Below are 24,981 nucleotides of genomic sequence, written 5' to 3' on the forward strand. Positions count from 1 at the left end.
AAAAAACTAGCCGGGCGAGATGGCAGGCGCCTGTAGTCCCAGCTACTTGGGAGGCTGAGGCGGGAGAATGGCCTGAACCCGAGAGGCGGAGCTTGCAGTGAGCTGAGATCCGGCCACTGCACTCCTGCCCGGGCGACAGAGCTAGACTCCGTCTCAAAAAAAAAAAAAAAAAAAAAAAAAATTTTTTTTGACCATCTGAGTGTATATGGGGCATTGAACTATGAACTGTGATTATTGGCAAATAAATAGAAAATATATTGTCTCCTGCCCCCCCCGAAAAAGCCTGGATAAACATATTTAAGCTGCCCTGTTGTAATTGTTTTTTTCCAGATGCAGCTACTCTTGCCATTCTGTCTATTTGGTCAGGGGCCCAGTAGTATCTGGGGCACGGTGAAGAGTACAAAATTAAGGAAGAATATGGTACCAAACTTTGCTTGACAATAATCACATTGCTCTCTTCAACTGAAATTCTTATATCCAACCCTCTTTTTTGATCAAGTCTTAGGAAGGCCTATTAAAATGCAAATGAGAGTGATTAAAATGTTAACCTACATGTGTAGATTATAGGAACCATTGTTATTGATTATCTACATAATCGTTTTCAGACAATAGCAGCTCTCAAACATGTTTTAAGCCGTGGAATTTTTTCAAACAAAAAGCTGACCCAGGATTCCATATACATATAGGTAAGAGTGACTGATATTCTGGCTGAAGCAGTGGTATTGGAACTAGTACTCTGCCCCATGGGGTACCTCTCCTGACTCCTGCCCCTCAAGGTAGTACCCAAAGTACCACATGAGGGCCAGAGAGCTGAAGTTACTTATCCAGTCTTTTGTTGTTGTTTTTTGAGGCTGGGTCTTATGCTGTCACTCTGGCTGTAGTGTAGGGGTGTGTCACTGCAGCCTCAAACCCCTGGACTCAAGTGACCCTTCCACCTCAGCCTCCAAATGAAGAAGGAATTAATGGAATCAACTACAACCTAATAATAGTAGTATTAGCAATTTTAAAATCCTCTTAAAGCTGCTGCAAAGGGTGACCCCCTCCACCCCACACTCAAGTTGAAAGGGAATATTAACAGCCTGTCTTCTCTCTGTGGACAGTGGATCTTATCTATACTCCCCAACTGCACATTCCTCAAAGTCTATTACAGGCCCAGAGAGTTCCTGCTTACCTTCCTGTATGGCTGCAGGGTCACAAGACTGATAAGTTTAGGTTGAAAGACCTGTTTCTCTCAAGATGTAAGAAATGTTGTAATGCTGCCTTTGTTTCTTGCTTCTGTAACTTGCTTCCTGCCTTGCGTGGTTCCTGCCTGAAGGTGTTTAAAAGTAGGAAAAGCCCTTTGTTCAGGGCTCAGACTTTCTGGACGTATGTCTGGCTGAGCCGGTGATCACCTTAATTTAATAAACTCTTCTGAACCTTTTTTGGCCTCTCCAGTCTTTGATTGTCTTGCAACACAAAGTGCTAGGATTACAGGTGTGAGCCACTGCACCCAACCCTCCAAAGTCTTCAAATGATCAACAGCAACAAGACTAAAGACAAACTTCCTGAATTCTAATGCCCCGTGCTTTTACCTGTGTTATCTTATAAACCTGGATGAAAAATACTATAGAATCAGATTAGAGCCTAGTATCAGGAGTTCCTACAGAGAGAGAAAATTTAGAGGTTTTCAGGACCCATGTGTCCTTGCTTAGAATCTTCTCTATGACTATGGGAGAATTGCCTCACAAGACTTCTCTTCTGACTTGGAAATTCATCTAGAGCTTGTCTTTAGTGATAGAAATAAACAAACAGGACTGCTTTCTCGAAATATTTATTTTAAAATTACTTTATCACTCTGAATTTTCATGCATCAGAGAGAACTTTTACCTATAGGTATCTTGACTTCCCATTGGTGAAGAGTGGTATGGCTCTGATCAAGAAGGGTAGACTCTTTTCATGAGTATTTTTAATTTTACTTTTAAGTGAAAGCCCAGATAAAAAACATCTCATTTAGCTGAATTGGTGGCTTATGGATCAGCCATAATGTAGATTCTCTGCTCTTGCTAGTTGGGAATTCAGAGCCAAACAGCATCTGGCCTGCTAGTAGACAGTCAATAAATTTTTTTACTTAAGTGAATGAATTTCAGACTTTTGTGTTATTTAACAAATATAGTTTAGCAATATATTAATCTGATTTCCCACTACATGTTGAGGTGGGTGTACATCATTTGTGCCATATGCAATTGTTATATCCCAGGCATCAATGATACTCACACTAAGATCCTGGAAAATGTCCTTTATGATGAGATATTGAATGTAACCATGAAAGTCACTAAATCTTTCTGCATCATTGTACATCTCCCTGATGTTTTCTGTTTTGATGATAACCATAGTGTCTGGGCTTCTCAGAAGAAGACGCTTAATGGCTTTGTGGACATTGAGGGCCCTTCGGATAAAAACATCAATGGGAAAGGGTCTGAAATGCTGGCCCAGGGAAATAACAATGACAGTATTTTTTTCTCCTCCAGTTCTGTCAATGGCACGGGTGAGGTATTCCATCTCTTTGACTGAATAGGTCATTGATCCTACCAAGGGATAACAATGTTTTTGCCACTGGATGTTGATGTTCCTATCCAAATCCACAGCAAGCTGGTGTTGCAATTTTCCAGATTCATGCAGATCCACTGACTTCAGTGCTGATAACAAATAGGCAATCCCAAAATAAAATGAGGATATAGTTACCAAGATTGAGTAGATATAAAGATAGAAGAGATTTAATTGGTATAATTAAATAAGCTAATCATGTCTAATTTATTATAGGTTTAGATGAGGGGATGTTTTTGAAAATTATTTGAACAGTCAAAGTGTTACGTAGTTTCTTGGATTAAGATGGTGGATAGGAGGCACGACTAGCTTGCAGCTCCCACTTGGACAGACGGAGCAGCATGTGGAGACTCACATCATGAACTTTTGCTCCAGTAACTACCACAGGAACATACCAGGAAAGTCAGGAGAATCCATAGACCCTTTGAATGAACAGGATCACCACTGCAGCCTCTCTGAGATGCTGAAAAACTGTGTCCCTACGGCAAGTTTGCATCCTGCCTATAGGACAGTAGCTGATGTGCTCTTTGAAAGTGCCACCTCCTGGCTGGAGGCCAACCAACACAAAACCAGCACACTAAACAAAAACACAACCAAGGACCCTCACAGAGTCCACTTCACTCCCCTGGTAACTCCGCTGGAGCAGGTGCTGGTATCCAAGGCTGCAAGACCTGAAGATGGGTCACATCACAGGATTCTTTGCAGACACTCTCCAGTACCAACCCAGAGACCAGTAGCTCCACTGGGTAGTGAGACTCAGAAGAGCAAAAACAATCACTACAGTTTGGCTCTCAGGAAGCCCCATTCCTAGGGGAAGGAGGATTAAACCACATCAAGGGAGCACCCTGTGGGACAAAATAATCTGAATAGCAGCCCTTGAATCTCAGATCTTCCCTCTGACATATCTACCCAAATGAGAAGAAACCTAAAAACCAATTATCATAATATGACAAAACAAGATTCTTTAACTCCCACAAAAGATCATACCAGTTTACCACCAATGGATCTAAACCAAGAAGAAATCTCTGAATTGTAAGAAAAATAATTTAGAAGGTCAATTATTAAGCTAATCAAGGAGGCACCAGAGAAAGGTGAAGTCCAACTTAAATTAAAAACATGATATAGAATATGAAAGGAAAATTCTTCAGTGAAATAGATAGTATAAATAAAAAACAATCACAACTTCTGGAAATCAAGGATACACTTGGAGAAATGCAAAATGCACTGGAAAGTCTCAGCAATATAATTGAACAAGCAGAAAAAAGAACCTCAGAGCTAAAAGACAAGGCTTTTGAATTAATCCATCAAAGACAAAAAAGGATTTTTAAAAAATGAACAAATCCACCAAGAAGTTTGGAACTATACTAAATGCCCAAACCTAAGAATAATTGGTATTCCCAAGGAAGAAGAGAAATTTAAAAGTCTGGAAAATATATTAGAGGGACTAATCGAGGAAAATTTCCCTGGCCTTGCTAGAGATCTAGACATCCACATACAAGAAGCTCAAAGAACACCTGGGAAATTCATCACAAAAAGATCATTGCCTAGGCACATGGTAATCAGGTTATCTAAAGTCAAGAGGAGGGAAAAAAATCTTAATAGCTGTCAGGCAAAGGCATCAGGTAACCTATAAAAGAAAACTTATCAGATTAACAGCCGATTTCTCAGCAGAAACCCTACAAGCTAGAAGGGATTGGGGTTCTATTTTTAGCCTCCTTAAACAAAAAAAATTATCAGCCAAGAATTTTGAATCCAGTGAAACTAAGCTTCATGAATTAAGAAAAGATAGTCTTTTCCAGACAAATGCTGAGAGAATTTGCCACTGTCAGCCAGCACTACAATAACTACTAAAAGGAGCTCTAAATCTTGAAACAAGTTATCAAAATGCACCAAAATAGAACCTCCTTAAAGCATAATTCTCACAGGACCTATATACAATAACACAATGAAAAAAAAAAATCAAGGTATTCAGGCAACAAGTAGCACAATGAATAGAACAGTATCTTATACCTCAATACTAACATTGAATGTAAATGGCCTGAATGCTCCACTTAAAACATACGGAATGGAAGAATGGGTAAGAATTCACCAACCAAGTTTCTGTTGTCTTTAGGAAAGTCACCTGTTAATAACACATAAGGACTCACATAAACTTAAGGTAAAGGGGTGGAAAAAGATATTCCATGCAAATGGACACCAAAAGCAAGCAGGAGTAGTTATTCTTGTATCAGACAAAACAAACCTTAAAGCAACAGCAGATTAAAAAGACAAAGAGGGACATTATATAATGATAAAATAGCTAATTCAACAGGAAAATACCACAATTCTAAATATATATGCATCTAACACTGGAGCTCCCAAATTTACAAAACAATTACTAATAGACCAAAGAAATGAAAGAGATGGCAACATAATAATAGTGGGGAACTTTAACATTCCACAGACAGCACTAGACTGGTCATCAAGACAGAAAGTCAACCAAGAAATAATGGACTTAAACTATACCCTACAACGAATGGACTTAACAGATATTTACAGAACATTCTACCCAACAACTGAAGAATATACATTCTATTCATTAGCACATGGAACATTCTCCAAAGTAGAACATATAATAGGCCACAAAACAAGTGTCAGTACATTTAAGAAAATTGAAAGTATATCAAGTACTCTCTCAGACCGCAGTGGGATAAAATTGGAAATAAACTCCAAAAGGAACCTCAAAACCAAGCAAATACATGGAATTAAATAACCTGCTCCTGAATGATCATTCAGTCAACAATAAAATCAAGATAGAAATTAAAAAATTCTTTGAACTGAACCATAATAGTGATGTAAGCTATCAAAACCTCTGGGATACAGCAAAAGTGATGGTAAGAGGAAATTTCATAGACTCGGAGAGTATAAAAGACTATACTCTGGGCACAGTGTACACTGGTCAGGTGATGGGTGCATCACTATGTCAGAAATTACCACTAAAGAACTTATCCACGTAACCAAACACCACTGGCTCCCCAAAAACCTACTGAAATAAAAAAATTAAAAATTAAAAAAGTGTATGTAAATGTGAGAGATTATGTTCATGCTACCTTATAGAATCATGTGGAATCTAGTGGAGTGGGGATGGAAAGGTAGTGAAGTAACTTCCTTGGAGGATAATGTGGTCAGTTTTGTAGATATTATTTTTGTACATTTTGTTGACAGTAGATTAAACTCATTTGAGGATAGAGAACGGTACTAATTGATGGTCTTTTCATAAAAAAACATGTAAACCCTATTTCCCCAGCCACTGTTTAAATTCCCTCAAGACTGAAATTATATTCTGTACTTCTGTGTTTCCTTCACATATGCATGGGATAATATTAAGTGCCTTACTATAATAATAAGTATTACTAGTCATTTGTGGAACCCTTTACAATATACAAAGCATTTATTTGGACTGATCTATCCATTAACCTCAAGGATCCCCTCATGTATATTTAATTGACACATGAATAGAATGAAATGAAGTTCTTCCATTTTCTTCATATTAATTAGACTTTTACCAGGACAGCAGGGCTAACTGCTTTGTAGTTAGAACTTTTGAGGAAAATGTGCAGAGAAGGATTATTGACGCTTTGTAACACGGGATTGTCTTAGAAGCAAAGGGCTACGTTTGAAGACTTAACCCAGTGAGGCTGGAAAACAGAGATGCTCTAGGGTAAGTTGGAGGAAAATGGCACAGCTATTTTCTTCACTCTGCTTCCAACTTACTTCAGTTTTCTTTTCCAAATCACACTCTGGCCATAGAATTTAACTTTTAACACAATGTACAGCAGTTGTTTTTCTATGACAAATTAAAAGATACGAGTTGAAGAGGTAGGTAACTCCATAACTCAGTCTTTTATATGACCTAAGAGAATCACTGTTATGGAATATGATGCTAAAGGCTGTTACTAGACCCTAAATTTTGTAGATGAGGTAATTGAGGTTTCCCTAGGAGTTTAGTCATTTACCAGAGATCACAATTTAAAGCTCTTTGAGTTGACAATTTAAACCTTCTGTTGAGAATTTTTCTTATAACTTAGAACTAAGGCCCTACCAATTTTCCTACTTTTATTGGATCAACTTTCCTTCTAAGTTTGAGATCATGAGTGGTCTCATTTTGGGAAGGCCAGGATGGAGCCACAGCTACTGCATTTCTTTCAGTGATGAGAGCCAGGATCCGGGGTCATAGAGGGACAGCCAATAGTGGTTTTGTAGGTAAGGTTGCTAAGGTCTACTAGCAAATTCGGAGTTATTACTGGTGCACTCTTGGTTTAGTAAATAGAGCAACTAAACTAGGATTTTAGCAATTGGATTCTATTCCTGACCCTTAAATTAAGTAATGATAACAATTGCAACGGCTATTGGTGTTTTGGGCACTTTCTATGTGCCACTACGCCTTGCAATGTGTTAAATACTTTATATCCATTACTTCACTTAATCTTCTATACAAACTTGTATTAGTCTGTTTGCATTGCTATAAAGGAATACCTGAGGCTGGGTAATTTATAAGGAAAGGAGGCTTATTTGGCTGATGGTTCTGCAGGTTGTACAAGCATGGCATCAGCATCTGTTCAGCATCTGGTGAGGCCAGGAAGCTTTCAGTCATGGCAGAAGGGAAGGGGAGCCAGTGTGTCACATGGTGAGAGAGGGAGCAAGAGAGATGCCAGGCTCTTTTAAGTAACCAGTTCTCACATGAACTGACAGAGCAAGAACACACTCATTACCATGGGGAGGGCACCAAGCCATTCATGAGAGATTCACCTCCATGACCCAAACACTTCCCACTAGGTCCCACCTCTGGTGTTGGAGATCATGTTTGAACATGAGATTTGGAGGGGATAATCAGTTAAACTGTATCACTATTATTATTCCTGGTTGATTGATGAGAAACACCAGGCAGGGAAAATAAATAACATGCCCAAAGTCATTGTTTCTAAATAGCACAGCCTAGGTCTGTTAGACTCCAAACCCATACTTTACTTGTGCCTACCTGATGCAGTCTATTTCACTTCTGACATCTGTTCTCTTAGGTAATGATGACAGTAATGATACCTTACACAAAAGAGAACTTAACCATGTGAGAAGCAATATTCTAAATGCATTGTATGGATTACCTTATTTTACCAGATAGAAATTCTTTTCATCTTTAGTTGACAGATGAGAAAACTGAGGGATGGAATGGTTATGTAACTTGTTCAAAGTCACCCAGATAGGAGGTAGGGAAGTCAAGTTTTGAACCCAGGCTGTCTGGTTTTAGAATCATACCCTTAATCATTATGCTGGTTCTAGAAGCTGGACAATTTAATATCTTAAGTTATCTTTGGCTCCATCAATAGTTTTCTGAGCCTACTGGGTACATACTGAAGTGTGAATTCTGCAGAGATAGGGATATAGTAAACCTTTTTCTACACTGGTTTCCTTCCAGTTAGACAGATAGCTGTCTTTTTTTTTTAAAGGAAAGATAACAATGCCTTGTGAAAAATTTTGGTGTGTTGTGATTGAGGAATATGAAAAATAAAGAGGCATGTCCCATATTCCCTTCTCCCCTTGGAAATGGAAAAGAAGTTTTTGAAAGGGGTAAGAATTATAACTTAGACTGAGGCATACTGTTGATACTGGCTTTGAAGTATTCCATCCACTGGCGGATCGTGGAATCTCCCATTAGATATATGAGCTTTCCTCTCAGGCATTCCTTCATTTTGACTGTAGCCAAACTACAGGAGACAGGATTCCATGTGTTTCTCCAGACATGCCCACTGGGGATTGTGGATGTCATTCCAACCTTGCATTTCTCTTTCTTTGCAACTGTTTCTTCTGCCAAAGAATCAGTAAGATAGGATCTTCTAAAACATCAAATTACCCATCAGTATTTATTAAGAGCCTTCTATCCTCTAAGTATCCTAAGAGGGGGTAAGGGTGGTGGTAATGGTGGAAAAAGTCTTATTGAAGTATTCTCTTAATGGAACAGATTTTTTTTTAATAAAAATTTTTCTGTGATGTGAATTTCCTAAATAATATGCATTAATGTTCATTATAAGAGTATATGTTTCCTCCTAGAAAAAAATGGCTTTCTGGGGGAAAATTTAAGTATTTTCTAGCCTTTCTATGAAAGTAAAGTCATGAATTCTTGCATAGGAATGGAAGCTCAATTATCCTATCATTTTAGCTCACTTTACCCCTAAGTTTGTCACACTGTAAGTGTCTTAAATGCCACTATCAAAATACAAATCCTTTGAGTTAAATAAAGGTGATATAAAAAATACTAACAACCAATTTGACTTGGGAACTGGCCAATCCAAATGAATATGGCTATAGGCTGTACAGTATCTTGGAGGTCCAAGATGGGCCAGGAATTAACCCCTCAGTTTTGAAGGGGTTTAGAAGAGTCTTGGAATCCAAGTGTTGAGGTCGCCATGATGGTGAGGAAGCCATGATGGTGAGGAGCCCATGGCAGGTTTGGGGCAGTGATTATTAATCAACCGAGAGAAGTAGTTTAATATTTTAATAACTGGTATGCGTGTACTCGTGTATATGTAGTGAAAAACAACATTTCTACATCTAGGTACGTATTTACACTTCAGTGTAGATAGGTTTATTAGTGATTAGCAAGGCTTTCTTTCTTTTTTTTTGTTATTAGCAAGGTTTTAATGCTGAACTTGCAGAGACATAAAAGCTCTTGCCTTGAATCATTTTAGATAGGAGTTTCCTAGGCTATTTGGATTCAAAGAAATTGGAGAGTAATTAGTAAATATAAGTGTGGAAGTTCTATTTTGTATGCTAACAATTGTTTGAAAGGTGGCAAAGATCCAGAGGGAAGGAGTATAATAAATTGACACCCAGATGGCAGGTTGGAAACCTCTAGATGGTGATGGGCTAGTGGTGATGTGGGAAGAGGTGATGGCAGTGGTATGAAGAGGGGTGTTGTGGTGAGGTAAAGAACTAGGTACAGAATTGGGAAAGAGTTAACGCTTAAAGGTTATTGTATAAATTGGGCAGGGAATTCACTGACTGACAAATAGACTGATGATGAGAGTTACAGTTACTAAAATAGGCTTATGATATCCTGGTGATTCAATTATTCACTCACCTAGATAACTGGTGTCTTGGCCAACCTTAGATAAACCAGATGAACAGAGTGCTGATAGGACTGAAATAGTGAACAAATCCAGTAGAAAGAAGAAACCCTTTAAATGAGTCTAAAACTAGGCACCACCCACCAAACACAGGAGTACTTACTGTTGCATTTGGAGACACTAATCGTATTGAATTTTTCCATAATCTCTACACCCACATTTGACCTTAAAGACACAAATACAGAAATTAATCTGTAGGTGGCCTCAAATCAGGAAACATACAGAAACTAGATTATCCAGTGCCTCAGTTATTTCTTAGAGATAAGTCAATTATTATGCCTACAGTTTCAGGCCATTTAGTAAATTTCCATTTCTTTGCCTATTAGGCTATGGGATACAGTTACCCGGAAGGCATGTAAGAGGATTTATTGAGATGCAGAAAAAATGTATTAGAGCACACACACATATACAAATGTGCATGTCTCATTTTCTTTTAGTTTTTATTCTGTATATATTTTTATCTCATTGATAAGAATTAAATATTCAAAAAGTCTGTGGATTACTAGAGAATGGGCACTGTCTCTAAATGAATTCACAGATCCTTTCCCAAAAGGTTCTTACTAAAGACACCCAAAATTGATGCACTCACAAGACTTTTCTTTGGATCAGTATATAGGCCAAATCACAATATTTGCACACGTAGTCTCAAGAAGTAATTGTTTTTACCTTTCAAAGAGGCTCTTTTCTTGTTTGCTAAGATAAGAAACTTTCTTGTTCTCAGAATGCATATGAGTGAGTGCAGCACAGGGCATGTGTTGAGGCCTCACACAGTAGAAGGCTTCTTGGTCTCTGTTGTCCAGGTACTGGCACAATTCAGCATTTGTGTTTAAGATCAGGCCACATTCAGAGTGGACTTGGGAAGTGCCATTGACGAACTGGCCAATGAAGATCACCCTGTCATAGCCTTGGTTCCTTGCACTCCAGAGTGCTGACACCCCTTCACTGGGGTGGATGAGCAGCAGAGACAGGGAGACCTGGCCCTCCCAGAATAGAGTGAAGCTGACCAGGTAGGTACCATTGTTGAAGTCAGTCACCTTTCCTGAAGCACCTGCCATCAGGGCTGGGGAGGACATCCTGGCCCTCAGGAAATCCCCACCATATTGCTTCCTGTGTCCCAAGTGGTCCCTCATTTCCAGCAGGATGTCCAGCTGGTCTCCCCTGCAGTACGTATCTCGAGGGTTGAGGATGGTGGCTGTGCTGTGTGTGGCGCTGGTAGTGGTATTCATGTGGGTGAAAGGTCTGGGTGGGATTTGCTGATCTAGTTTCTCTATGATTTCCTTTATTCTGAGTTCAGTCTCTGTTAGTGGCTTTAATGGTATCAGTGGTGCTTTAAGGAATAAGGACTTTATGGAATTGTTCCAGTGATGGAGGGAGATGGGTAAGTTTAGAGCAGACCAAATCTGAAATGACAGCAAATGTGATATGAGATGGATAAATTTAAAGCATACCTGAGCTGAAATGAGAGGAAGTGTAACATGCTATGAAATTAACCTGTTCCTAGTTCCTGTTCCTGTCATTTTTACTTATGATTTTCAATATTTATTTACATACTATTATCAATGTTATTTAAATTATCCAATAAAAAGACATAGAACGGAGAATGACTGACAGGAGGGACAGAGGGACAGGAGGTGAGCAAGATGGCACAAAGGCAGGGCACCAGGAGGACAGTCTGTTACTACTATGATAGGGATATTGGAATTACTATTATGGACAAGCCCACCCAAGGAGGCCTCACTGAACCTGCATGACTCACAGTTTGCTGCTTAACTATGGGTTCTACTGAAAAATGGAAACCCTCACCCTCACAAAGCCAATGCTGAGGAGATGACCAAGTACCACAGTGATTACTGCATTAAATTATTGTGCTCCATCTGTCCAGATTACGTGTCCAAGCACAGCAAGCAGATGTGGAGATTTAATGTTAGTGAGGACTGTCCAGTATCTGATGGCCTGTTTGACTTCTGTCAGTTGTCTACTGGTGGCTCTGTGGCAAGTGCTGTGAAACTTAATAAGCAGCAGATGGACATTGCTGTGAATTAGGCTGGGGGCCTGCACCATGCAAAGAAGTTCAAGGCATCTGGCTTCTGTTATATCAGTGATACAATCTGGGCCACCCTGGAACTGCTGAAGTATCACCAGAGGGCATTGTATGTTGATGTTGATATTCATCATGATGATGGCATGGAAGAGACCTTCTATATTACAGGCCAGGTCAGGACTGTGTCCTTTCATAAATATGGAGAGTACTTCCCAGGAAATGGGGACCTATGGGATATTGGGACTGGCAAGGCAGATATTATGCTGTTAACTGTCTGCTCCTAGATGGGATTGATTATGAGTCCTGTGAGGCCATTTTGAAACTGGTCATGTCCAAAGTAATAGAGATGCTCCTGTCTAGTGTGGTGGTCTTATGGCATGTCTCAGATGCCTTGTTTAGGGATCAGTTAGATTGCTTTAATCTGACCATGAAAGCGCATGCCAAGTGTATGGAATTTGTCAAGAGCTTCAACCTGCCTATACTGTTGATGGCAGAAGGTGGTTACACCATTTATAATGTTGCTCAGTGCTGGAAATAAGAAATAGCTGTGGCTCTGGATATGGAGATTTCTAATGAGCCTTCATACAATGACTACTTTGAATACTTCAGACCATATTTCAAGCCCTATATCAGTCCTTCCAGTATGACTAACTAGAACACTAATGAGTACCTGGAGAAGATTAAATAATGGCTGTTTGAGAACCTAGTAATGCAGCCCCATCCATCTGCAGTCCAAATGCAGGTGATTCCTGAGGATGCTGTCCCTCAAGAGGGTGGCATTGAGAATGAAGAAGACCCTGACAAGCATCTCCATCTGTTTCTCTGACAGACGAATTACCTGTGAGGAAGAGTTCTTCGGTTCTGATGAGGAGGGAGAGGGTGGCCACAAGATCTCTCCCATCTTCAGAAAATCCAAGAGAGTTAAAACAGGATGAAAAAGAGAGACTCAGAGATGAAGAAAGAAGTCACAGAAGCGGAGAAAAACAAAGGAGAAGAAGCCAGGAGCCAAAGAGGTCAAGGACCAAGTCAAGCTGGCCTGAGGAAAGCTCTCCAGCTCTGGCTTCCTGCCTAGTCCCCAATCTTTCTCTCCCAAACCCTTAGATTTTATGTTTTCTATTTCTCCAGGTATTCATATAAAATTTATTAAATATAAATAGTTCCAGGGACTAGACAGAAATCAAGACCCTGAGCCCAGGGCAGCTGTGCTGGGTGATCTCTTCTAGGAGCTGCCTTGCCACCCATCCCTCCGCGGGTCTTAACTCCGAAGCATAAAAGGTGCCAGGTCTGGGTGAAAGGAATACTTTTGTGCAAACATGAGACAAAATACTGAAATGCCAAGTGCCTGCTTAGTAGCTTTGGAAAGGTGCCTTTATTGCGCATTCTAAAAGGGGTGGCTGGGACTTCAAGGATGCCCTGTTCTTTTCAGGCTCCTAAAGTAACATCAGCTATTTTTAGTTTGGTTCCATTCTCATACCTTCTCACTGGCCTCAAGTGAGCCAGAAAACTCACACTGACTGCTATCTGTCTTCCCCCAGTTCTGCAGGTGGAGGATGGTAGGCTAGTCTCCTGCCCTCCTCCACCTGCAGAATTGGGGGAGTTTTGAGATACTATTTTTATCTTTGTGAGACTGTAATAAAATGGTATATTTCTATACTCCCTGTCCCAAAGACATAGAATGGTTGAGTAGATTATAAAAAAACAAGACCCAATTCTATCCTTCTGCAGGGGATTCACTTCATCTTTAAGGACACATATAGACTGAAAGTGAAGTAATGGAAAAAGATATTCCATGCAAATGGAAGCCAAAAGAGAGCAGGAATCACTATATTTATATCAGATACATTGGACTTTAAGTCAAAAACTGTAAAAAGAGAAAAAGAAGGTAATTATGTAATAATAAAGGGATCAATTCATCAAGAGAAATATATATATAAATATATATATATACACATTTAACATTCAGAACACCTAAATATATAAAGGAAATGAAACAGGAGCTAGAAAGAAATTATTTAGGTAAACAGTGAGGGTAAAGGAGTCCTTGGCAAGGCTTCCCTTTTTAACAAAAAGGAGCCCCCAAGTCATTTCTTTTCTAACAAAGAGCAGCCCAGAAAATCAAGCTGCAAACATAGATAAGCAAGCTGAAAGCTTGTATGGTGAATGCTGGCAGCTGTGTCAATAGAAAAGGGCTAACTGAGGGCCAGGCATGTTCAACATGGAGGCCCCATCTTCCATTTTCTTTGTCACAATGTGTACAGTAAAAAAGCAGGCAACATGGAGCTGGCCAGGTAGAGAATCCATCTGCATAATAAAAGATTAGAGTGGGACAGCCAACTTCTTCACGTGCTATGCAAATGGCACACCTGATCTGACCAATCTTTCTTGCCCTATGCAAATCAGACACTACCTCCTCAAGCTCATCTATAAAATCTCCTGCACTTCACTGTGGACCAAAAGACCCACTCAAGACCCCTCTCTCTACAGAAAAGAGCTTTTCTCTTTGTTTTGCCTATTAAACCTCTGCTCATAAACTCATTCCTTGTATGTCCATGTCCTTGATGTGAGACAACGAACCTTGGGTATTATCCCAGATGAACAATGCCGTTTCATTGTGGGGGCCCACCTGGGATCTGAGGAAGATTCATTGGAAGGGTGAGTGTAGGAGTGGACCCTAACTCCTTCATTTCAAGGCCGTCTGCTCTCCATTTTTAAAAATCAAACCAAATACTGGGCCCTCAATCAGCCATTTAAAAAGTTAGCATGGCTACCAGCCTTACAAGACTCAGGGGACAGACTTGCCAGGGAGAACTTAGCTAATCTCCCCGTGTCCTCAGGGTGCTGGGAATGTTGACTTTGCTTCTAATTGGTTTCCTTTTACAGAGAGCCTAGCTGTCATGTGGGGCTGGAAGAGGTCAAGAGGCACTGAAGGTTCCTGGCCAGGGAGACACCTTGATGTTACCCGAAGGCTTCTGGACTAATTCCAGCCTCCAACAGCCTGGTGGATGATGGCAGCAGGATCTCCAAGCCTTTTCTATTGCAAATTTTCTCCTTTCCTATCTGCAAATTCCATGTCTCCCACCCTCTCTCTATATGCAATACTTTGACAATTTTTACAATTCAGTAAAGTAATCCTGTTAGGCAAGATCAGGAAATGCTATAGTACCTGGGAATATAGCTCATGGGATTACTGTTTTTGTGATTTTCTAGGCAGAGAGGGCGTCCTTCCCTCCCCCACACCCCCTGTGAACATCTTTCTCTTTACCCTTGGTCTGGAGAGCACATTGTGTTTCAAGGTCAACAGCACCACCTAGTGAAGTAGGAACCCTATCCCATTAGGCATATTATTGGCCATTTGCCAGAACACTCTTAGCTTCCCAATTCTTGCTTTTTGTGCCCCTCTACTAGAGACCAGGCTTTATGCTCCTTCTGTGAACAAGAAAACTCTGCCTTCAACAATGAGGAGAAAAAGGTCCTCCAAAACCAAATTTTAGTCTCAACACGGTCCCATCAGCAGGAAAACCACCATTTGGTTCCTATGTTCTTTTAAAGCACCTATTCTGCCTCCACTTAAAATGGTACTTAAATAGTAAGGGGAATTTAATTCTGGAAGTTAACCAGAGCCACTGCCTAAGAATAAATATTTTAGTACAGGCCATAATAGCAAATTGTACAGCTCAAACCTGCATTCTCTCTCTGTTAAAGGGCATTGCCCAAATGTAAGTGTAACACAGTCTCTCTCGAGATCCATTTATTGGGAGTCATGCAGATCACACAAGTCTAGGAAATCAAAGGGAAATCACCAGCAGAGGACTAGAATCACATGGGTGAGCATGACTAATCCCAATTGATTGGTTCCTCTGGTTTCATTGCTGAGGGTTATGCCTGCATCAGTGGATGGCACCTTTAAAGGGTGCCAAGGCTCAGGGAGCCAAGGAGGGAAAACAGTTGGGGGGATGCCCTCCACTGTCTTCCCCCCCACCCTAGGCCTTTCCAAAGGAAAGGAAGGTGACTAAAGGGACATCTTTTTTCTTGCTTCTCTTTCTAGATGAATAACAGACTATCTTTGGTCTGCACTCCTCTGGAGTGCTTTCTGAAGCACTGAGATTCCTTTGACCCCAAGACTCTGAAGAAAAAGTGGCTCATTTTCTTTTGCACAAGGGTGTGGCCCTCTTACCATCTTCAACCAGCCTGGCCTACAGAGGGAAGCCTTGGTTTTAATACTATCCAACAATTAGATGTTTTCTGTAGACGGGATGGCAAATGGTCAGAGATCTCTTATGTACAGGCTTTCTTCACCCTGTGAGACAACCCAGAACTTTGCAAGCATTACACAATCAGCTCAGCTCTTTCAGCAGTCATATCAGGAGGACCCAATGGGAATGATTCCCCAAAACTAGAGAAGCAACCTCCAGGGGAACTATTTGAGGCAACTATTAAGTATCTAGGCTCTTCTTGTCCTCCCTCTCTGAGGCCCCCTCCAACTGTGCCATCAGGTCCTTCAGCTCCACCATTTCCAAAACTCCCCACTACCCCAGCTTCACTCTTACCCTTACAGGATATGCTCAATGGAGGTGATGTCATTAGGGTTCCCTTCTCGTTGCAGGATCTTAGGCAAATAAAGGGAGACTTAGGCCGATTTTCTGATGACCCTGATAGGTATATAAAAGCTTTCCAAAATTTAACTCAGGTGTTTAACCTCTCATGGGGGGATGTTATGCTGCTCCTAAGCCAGACCCTAACTGCAGCTGAAAAACAGGCAGCTCTGCAGGCAGGAGAGAAATTCGAAGATGAACAATATGTCTCCTATAGTAGGCCAAAAGGGAAAAAAAGAAAATAGGGAAAGTGAAGAAATAGGGGAAGCATCATTCCCAATAGGAAGAGAGGCACTACCTCTTGACCACCTTGTTTGGAACCCCAGTGACATTACAGATGAATAGAAAAGGAAATACCTTTTAATGTGTATATTGGGGGGCCTATGAAGAACTAGGGCCAAACCTCTTAAGTACTCTAAACTGTCCATGGTAAACCAAAATCCAGAAAAGAATCCCACAGCCTTTATGGAAAGGCTGAAAGAGGCACTAATAAAACACACCTCCTTGTCCCCTGATTCAGTTGAGGGGCAGCTCATTCTAAATGACAAGTTTATTACACAGGCAGCTCCCAATATTAGAAGGAAACTACAGAAGTAGGCTATAGGGCCAGACAGCATTTTGGAGAATCTCCTGAGGGTGGCCACCTTGGTTTTTATAGTAGGGACCAAGAAGAGGCCCAGAAAAAAGAGAGGAAACACAAGAGAAGGACTGAGGCTATGGTAGCTGCTTTGCAGGCTTGCAAAGTCTGGGATCCCTGAGGTGCATCTGCGAGTTGCTATCAATGTGGGAAGTCAGAGCATTTTAAAAAGGAGTGCCCAGGAAGCAAGAAGAAGCCACCTCAACCCTCTTTAGCCTGTGACGGAGATCACTGGTGATCAGACTGCCCCCAGAGATGGAGGTCAACAGGTTCAGAACCAGTCTCAAAGATGGTCCAGTAGGACTGGACTGATGGGTCCCGGGGCTCAAGCCCTGGCTCCAGTGGCTCAAACTGCCATTACAGCACAGGGGTCCAGGTAATTCTGGAAACTGAAGGAAGGAAGGTGGACCTCCTTCTGGACACCAGAGCCAGCCTCTCTTTTCCCCTCTATAATCGAGGCCTACCCTCTTCCCATAGCATTAGAGGTGAGGGGTGTCTCAGAAAAACTCTAATCTGATATGTCTTTCTCAATCCCTTAGTTGCAGTTGGGGGGACATATTATTTACGTGTGCCTTTTTAATCATGCCTGAAAGTCCCACTCCTTTATTAGGTAGAGACATTCTAGCTTGCATGGGGGCCAGCCCCAGGAAAAACTCTTTTTCTCCTCCAGTGGAAGCTAATATCAATCCAGAAGTCTGGGCAACTCAAGGAAAAATAGGTTGAGCTGTAACCACTATCTCAGTCTGGATCTATCCTAATGATCCCACTTTTTTTCCTAATCAGAGACAATATTGCCTAAAGCCAGAAGCTAAGAAAGGGCTAGAAGCCATTATTAATAACCTGAAGATACAGGGCCTCCTTAAACCCTGTAACAGTCCCTACAACACCCCAATATTAGGAGCACAAAAACCCAATGCAGAATGGAGGTTCATTAATAAGGCCATAGTCTCAATCCATCTGGTAGTACCTAATCCCTATACCTTGCTAATCCAAATACCTGCGGGAACTAAATAGTTTACAGTCCTAGATTTAGAGGATGCCTTTTTCTGCATACTGTTACATCCTGACTCTCAATACCTGTTTGCCTTTGAAGAATCCCTCTGGCCAAACTGCCCAGTTAAAATACATGGTGCTGCCTCAGGGATTTTGAGATAATCCCTCATTTGTTTGGACAGTAGCATTGTCAAAGGACCTCTCTGAGTTTTCCCATCCTCAGGTAAGGGTCTTGCAATATGGGATGATATACTGCTCTGTGCCCCAACTGAGGAAACCTCTTGGGAAGGCACTGAAGCTCTTCTTAATTTCTTAGCTGACAGAGCATATAAGATTTCAAAATCTAAGGTCCAACTTTGCAAAACCTTGGTAAAGTACCTTGGTTTAGTGCTTCTGAAAGGATCAGAGCATTAGGGGAAGAAAGAATTAAGCCCATTTCCTCCTTCCCCCTCCCTAAAATCCTCAAGCAACTGACAGGATTTGGGGGCATTACAGGATTTTGCAGGCTATGGATAACTGGGTATGATGAGATAGGTCATCCTCTATATCACTTCATAAAAGAAACTCAAGTGGATAAAACTCATCTCCTAACCTGGAAACCTAAAGCTCAAAAGGCCTTTAGCCAGCTAAAGCAGGCCTTACTTAAGGTACCAACCCTCAGCCCTCCTGTAGGGAGGACCTTCAATCTTTATGTATCAGAAAGGAAAGGAATGGGCATGGAAATTTTAATTCAGGCCTGAGGACCAGCTCAACAACTAGTGGGCTACCTCAGTAAGAAACTTGATTTGGTGGGTAAAGGATGGCCAGCATGCCTCTGAGCAATTGCCATGTTGGCCCTACTGGTACTGGAGGTCACCAAACTAACCCTGGGAAATGGCTTAACTGTTTATGCCCCATATAATGTAGCAGGATTGCTGTCTTTTATGGCGAACCTTTGGTTAACAGACAGTTGGCTCCTTAAATATCAGGCTGTGCTGTTAGAAGTGTCAGCAGTTCAGTTTAAAACTTGTTCTTGCCTAAACCCAGCCACTTTCTTCCCCAAGAAAACGGGAACCAGAACATGACTGTGAGCAAGTAGTGGTACAGATCTATGAAGCCAGGGAGAATCTCAGGGAAACTGCCCTGGAAAATCCAGACTGGACCATCTTCACAGATGGCAGTTCCTTTGTAGAGCAAGAAGTCCATAAGGCAGAATATCCAGTTGTCACTCTGAATGATGTTATTGAAAGTGCACCTCTCTATCCAGGCACAAGTGCTCAACTAGCTGAACTGATAGCTCTTGAATTAAGCAAGTGAAAGGTAGCTAACATTTACATTGACTCCAAGTATGCCTTTTTATTTCTCCATGCCCATACTACCATTTGGAAGGAAAGACACTTTCTTACCACTAATGAATCTACTATAAATTACCACCAGGAAACTAACAGGTCATTATCCTCAGTTTTCCTTCCATGAGAGGTAGCAGTGATGCATTGTAAGGGACATCAGAAGGGAACAAATGAAATAGCTGAAGGAAACAAGTTAGCAGATCAGGCAGCCAAGTCAGCAGCAAGAAAGCCTCATGGCATCAACTTGAAGCCCCTCTAACCTGGAAAGGCTCCATAAAAGAAATTAAGCCTCAGTACTCCCCTGCAGAAATAGAATGGGCCATTTCTCAAGGGTTTACTTTCCAGCTGTCAGGATGACTACAGTCAGAATATGGCAAACTCCACTTGCCAGCCTCCAGCCAATGGAAAGTCCTTAAAATCCTTCACCAAATGTACCTCGAAACAATAAATTCCTCATGGAATTCCAGACCCCTGTATGATGTTTGCTAAAAGTAGTGACCTACAAATCTGTGGGTGAACAGGATATGTCTGGACTGACAGCCCTTGATGCAAGGATTATCTGAGATACTGACCAGGGTATATTATGTCCCTAATTTTTTGAAAGTCCATTTGTCAGGTGGACCCTTCTCATTTAACAAAAATTATATAATCATCTCAATAGAAAAGATATTTCATAACATTCAACTTTGCTTCAGATAAAAATATCTCAACAAATTAGGTATGGAAGAAATGTACCTCAAAACAATAAAATCCATGTATAACAAATCCACAGCTAACATCACATTCAATGTGGAAAAGTTGAAAGCCTTCTGAGATCTGGAACAGATAGTGTTGACCGCTTTTACCAGTTTCATTCAACATAGTATTGGAAGTCCTAGCCAGAGCAATTAAGTCAGAGAAATAAATAAAGGGCATACAAATTGGAAGGAAGGAAGTTAAATTGTCCCTGTTTGCAGACCACATAAACTTATGTTTAGAAAACCCCATAGACTTCAATGAAAAACTGTCAGAACTGATTTTAAAAACTCAGTAAAGCTGCAGGATACAAAATCAACATAAAAAATCAGTAACATTTCTATACACCAATACCAAACAACCTGAAAATAAATCAAGAAAGCAATTTCATTTACAGTAGCTACAAAAAAAAAAAAATCCTAGGAATAAATTGATCTAAAGAGGTGAAAGATCTCTACAGCGAGAACTACAAAACATTGATGCAAGAAACTGGAAAACACACACACACACACACACACACATACACACACACACATACACACACACAAAATAGAAAGATATTCCATGTTCATGGGTTAGAAGAATAAATGTTAAAATGTTCAGACTACTAAAAGCAATCTACAAATTCAAGGCAAACCCTATCAAAATACTAATAATATTCTTCGTCAACATAGCAAAACAATCCTAAAATCTGTATGGAAACAAGATCCAGAATAGCCACAGCTTTTTTGAGCAAAAAGAACAAAGCTGAAGGCATTATATTACCTGACCTCAAAATATACTACAAAGTTATAGTAAACAAAACAGTGTTATACTGGCATAAAAATAGTCACATACACCAACGGAACAGAATAGAGAACACACAAATGAATCCACATATTTACAGTCATCTGGATTTTTGACAAAGTCATCAAGAACATACAATGGGGGAACAAAAGTATTTAAAATAAATGGTGCTGGAGAAACTGAATATCTATATGCAAAATAATGATATTAGACCCTTTTCTCTCACCATATACAAAACTCAGTTAAAAATGAATTAAATACTGATATGTATGACTCAAAGTATGAAAATACTAGAAGAAAACATAGGGAATACTGTTCAGGACACTGGTGTAGCCAGAGGATTTTTGGATAAGACCTCAAATGCACCAAGAACAAAAGCAAAGATAGACAAATGGGATTATATAAAACTAAAAACTTCTTCACAGCAAAAGAAGCAATCAAGTGAGTGAAGAGTTAACCTCCAGAATGGGAGAAGATATTTGCGAACTATCCATCTGACAAGGGATTACTATCCAGAGTATATAAGGAATTCAACCAACTCTATAGCAAAAAAAAAATCTAATAATCCAATTAAAAAATGGGCAAAAGATCTGAATAGATACTTACCAGAAGAAGATATACAAATGGCAATCAGGTATATGAAAAGGTGCTCAACATCATTGATTATTAGAGAAACACAAATCAAAACTACAATGTAATATAATCTCACTCCTGTTAAAATGACTTTTATCCAAAAGACAGGTAGTAACATATGCTAGTGAGGATGTGGAGAAAAGGGAACCCTTGTACACTGTTGGTGGGAAAGTAATTAGTACACCACTATAGAGAACAGTTTGGAGGTTCCTCAAAAAACTAAAAATAGAACTACCATATGATCCAGCAATCCCACGGCTAGGTATATACCCAAAAGAAAGGAAATCAGTATATCCAAGAGCTACTTGCACTCCCATGTTTATTACAGCACTAATTACAGTAGCCATGATTTGTAAGCAACCTAAGTGTCCATCAACAGACAAACACACAAAGAAAATATGGCATACATACACAATGGAGTAGTATTCAGTTATAAAAAGAACAAGATTCTGTCATTTGCAACAACCTGGATGGAACTGGAGGTCATTATGTTAAGTGAAATAAGCTAGGCACAAAAGACAAACTTTGCATGTTCTTTTTTATTTGTGGAAGTTAATAATTAAAACAATTGAACTCATGGAGATAGAGAGTAGAACGATGGCTACCAGAGGCTGGGAAGGGTGGTGGGGGCATGGAGATGAAGTGGGGTTAGTTAATGAGTACAAAAATATGATTAGACAGAATGAATAAGATCTAGTATTTGATAGTATAACAGGGTAACTACAATCACCAATAATTTATTTTACATTTAAAAAATAGCTAAAAGAACTAGTTTACAATCCCACCAACAGTGTAAAAGTGTTCCTATTTCTCCACATCCTCTCCAGCACCTGTTGTTTCCTGACTTTTTAATGATCGCCATTCTAACTGGTGTGAGAAAACAGTATGGCGATTCCTCAAGGATCTAGAACTAGATGTACCATATGACCCAGCCATCCCATTACTGGGTATATACCCAAAGGATTATAAATTATGCTGCTATAAGGACACATGCACACGTATGTTTATTGCAGCACTATTCACAATAGCAAAGACTTGGAATCAACCCAAATGTCCATCAGTGACAGATTGGATTAAGAAAATGTGGCACATATACACCATGGAATACTATGCAGCCATAAAAAAAGATGAGTTTGTGTCCTTTGTAGGGACATGGATGCAGCTGGAAACCATCATTCTTAGCAAACTATCACAAGAACAGAAAACCAAACACCGCATGTTCTCACTCGTAGGTGGGAACTGAACAATGAGATCACTTGGACTCGGGAAGGGGAACATCACACACCGGGGCCTATCATGGGGAGGGGGGGAGGGGGAGGGATTGCATTGGGAGTTATACCTGATGTAAATGACGAGTTGATGGGTGCAGCACACCAACATGGCACAAGTATACATATGTAGCAAACCTGCACGTTGTGCACATGTACCCTACAACTTGAAGTTTAATAATAATAAATAAATTAAAAAAAAAATAGCTAAAAGAGTATAATTGTATTGTTTGTAGCACAAAGAAAAGATAAACTCTTGAGGCAATGAATACCCCATTTACCCTGATGTGATTACTATGTATTGTATGCTTGTATCAAAATATCTCATCTACCTCATAAATACATACACCTACTTTGTACCCACAAAAATTAAAAATTAAAAACAAACAAATAAAAACCAAAAATACAGATATTCTGTTCTTCAGATGTTCCCTTAAAGAAAGTAAAAAGATGAGGTAAGCATTGCAAGAAGATAAGTGCAATGCATTTGTATGTGACAAAGAAAGAATGTGTATGTGTGAACACACACACAGTATTTATCCTCTCACATATTGCTTAATGATTATCAAGTATGTTGTTTGGTATCTAGCTATTGAAACTCCCCTCCTATGATCTACAAGTCTTGTAGTTTAGCCTTTCCTAGAACAGATGAGGTAACAAGCAAAAATAAGCTTTTGTAAACCACATAAATAAAGCATTTCCTACCTTTGTGGAGTTCTGGAAAACTGTAAAAGTGATCCAGGAGGCTAATATAAACAACAGTGCCCACAGCGACTTATAATTTATCATATTTATTTTCATGATTAGGATCCTACAAGAGACAATACAAAAACAAGCACAAAAACATACAACAAAACAAAACAGAAAAGCAAACAAATGTGGGAAACATTTGAAATTTTTTTGACTCATGATTACTTTTTAGCCTCAGATAAATAACTCCCAGAAGTAAACCTTCACCCTCCAAGCTGTACTTGGTATCTCCCAGGTGCTCTCTTTTAGCTATCTGCTTGTACATTCTACAGAACAAATATTTCATGGAGCCCACTGTGAACTTTAAGAAATTGAGCAGCTAAGGGCCTGAAGTATGCAAGCTTGCTTGTGTCTAGATGAAGTCTCCAGACTGTTTGTCACCTAACTATCAGGTTCCCTGTTCTATTCCCTTAAACTCAAGGGCAGACACAAAATACTCCAGCAAATATTGACACCGAGGACCACATGATTATAGTTCCTGTTGAATATAAATTAGTTTTTCTGTTTCATTAATGCCAATCTGTTAATATGTCCTCCTTTTCTGTTTTGGCAGGCTTTCTAGCACCTCTGAAGCTTGAAAAGAATTATTTTAAAACATTTCTTACTTAAAAAACAATTCAGGCCTTATCAGTATTTTTCTATGATTTATCTTAACATTTCTCTTTGCACTGGAATTCCAAGTTCTCTTTTAACTTGGAACTTTAAACTTTAACATCAGATTGCTTGAATGCTGCCCTTCTAAAACTTTCCATCCCTCAAAATTTACCCTCCCCTAGAAGCACCTTTCACCCCAGGTCCCTAGTTTATACATGGGCATTAGACATTTCTGCACCCAAAAATAAATGTTACACTTTTCCCTCACCCCCCCAATTTTACAAATATTTTCATACCTTTAGTTTATAGATTGTTCAATCCCGTACATAGACTCTCTGGTGAGCTAGGAGTTGAGGATTTCTTCTGAAGCCACCAGTGTGCTACTGGCATACCTCTCCTTTGTACCACAATAAACTGCAGATATAAGTTACAGTTTGTTTACCTTTAGCATGGATTCACAACCTTTTGCTTGTTTCAGCTAAGACAGAAGTGTCAGCTATGTCAACTCCACCTTAAGGAGGGGCCTGGATCACAAACTGTAGTTATTAGCTCAAGCAGAGGCAGGAAGGAGAAATGAAGTGTTCTGCATAGTAGGCTATATGATTTCAAATTCCTAAAGTTTTATGAGTCTAATTTTAGTTACAATAAATAACTGACGAGAAAAAGAATGTTGGATAAATAATTGTATTTAGTTAATACAATTTGATAAATATTATAGTTACAATAAATAACTGATGAGAAAAAGAGCCAGAAGTTTGAATGATGGAGAGTAATCGTCAACCGAAAGTCAAACTTTCTAGTTTCCAGCTGAGCGTTATCCTCAAGACCCAGTTGGCAGGATTCAAGTGCATATTATCTCATACATAGTAGGTTTCAATACA

At 39.9% G+C, this 24,981-nt stretch overlaps 2 protein-coding genes and 1 pseudogene across 4 annotated transcripts in view; 2 read left to right on the forward strand and 1 right to left on the reverse strand.

Moving 5' to 3' along the window:
- Positions 1–24,981, forward strand: part of NXPE2 (neurexophilin and PC-esterase domain family member 2) — a 133,118-nt gene that overhangs the window by 23,680 nt on the left and 84,457 nt on the right. The window lies entirely within an intron of this gene.
- On the reverse strand, positions 1,795–24,591 carry NXPE4 (neurexophilin and PC-esterase domain family member 4). Its single transcript, XM_008020956.3, has 6 exons — positions 24,397–24,591; positions 23,462–23,567; positions 10,410–11,143; positions 9,847–9,908; positions 8,218–8,424; positions 1,795–2,675 (listed from the first exon to the last, which is right to left on the reverse strand). Exons 2-6 carry the CDS (start codon positions 23,555–23,557, stop codon positions 2,140–2,142), a joined length of 1,635 nt encoding a protein of 544 aa, XP_008019147.2. The 5' UTR covers positions 23,558–23,567; positions 24,397–24,591; the 3' UTR covers positions 1,795–2,139.
- Positions 11,384–15,224, forward strand: LOC103248518 (histone deacetylase 1 pseudogene; annotated as a pseudogene).

This window comes from Chlorocebus sabaeus, chromosome 1 (assembly GCF_047675955.1).
Source record: "Chlorocebus sabaeus isolate Y175 chromosome 1, mChlSab1.0.hap1, whole genome shotgun sequence".
Classification (NCBI taxonomy): Eukaryota; Metazoa; Chordata; class Mammalia; order Primates; family Cercopithecidae; genus Chlorocebus; species Chlorocebus sabaeus.

Coding starts and splice junctions, on each gene's coding strand:
- NXPE4 (XM_008020956.3), bottom strand. CDS start 23,557: ATGAAAATAAATATGATAAATTATAAGTCGCTGTGGGCACTGTTGTTT. Junction 8,425..9,846: donor TAGTGTCTCCAAATGCAACA/GTAAGTACTCCT, acceptor ATTCTTTGGCAG/AAGAAACAGTTGCAAAGAAA. Junction 2,676..8,217: donor CTTCAAAGCCAGTATCAACA/GTATGCCTCAGT, acceptor ATTTGTTATCAG/CACTGAAGTCAGTGGATCTG.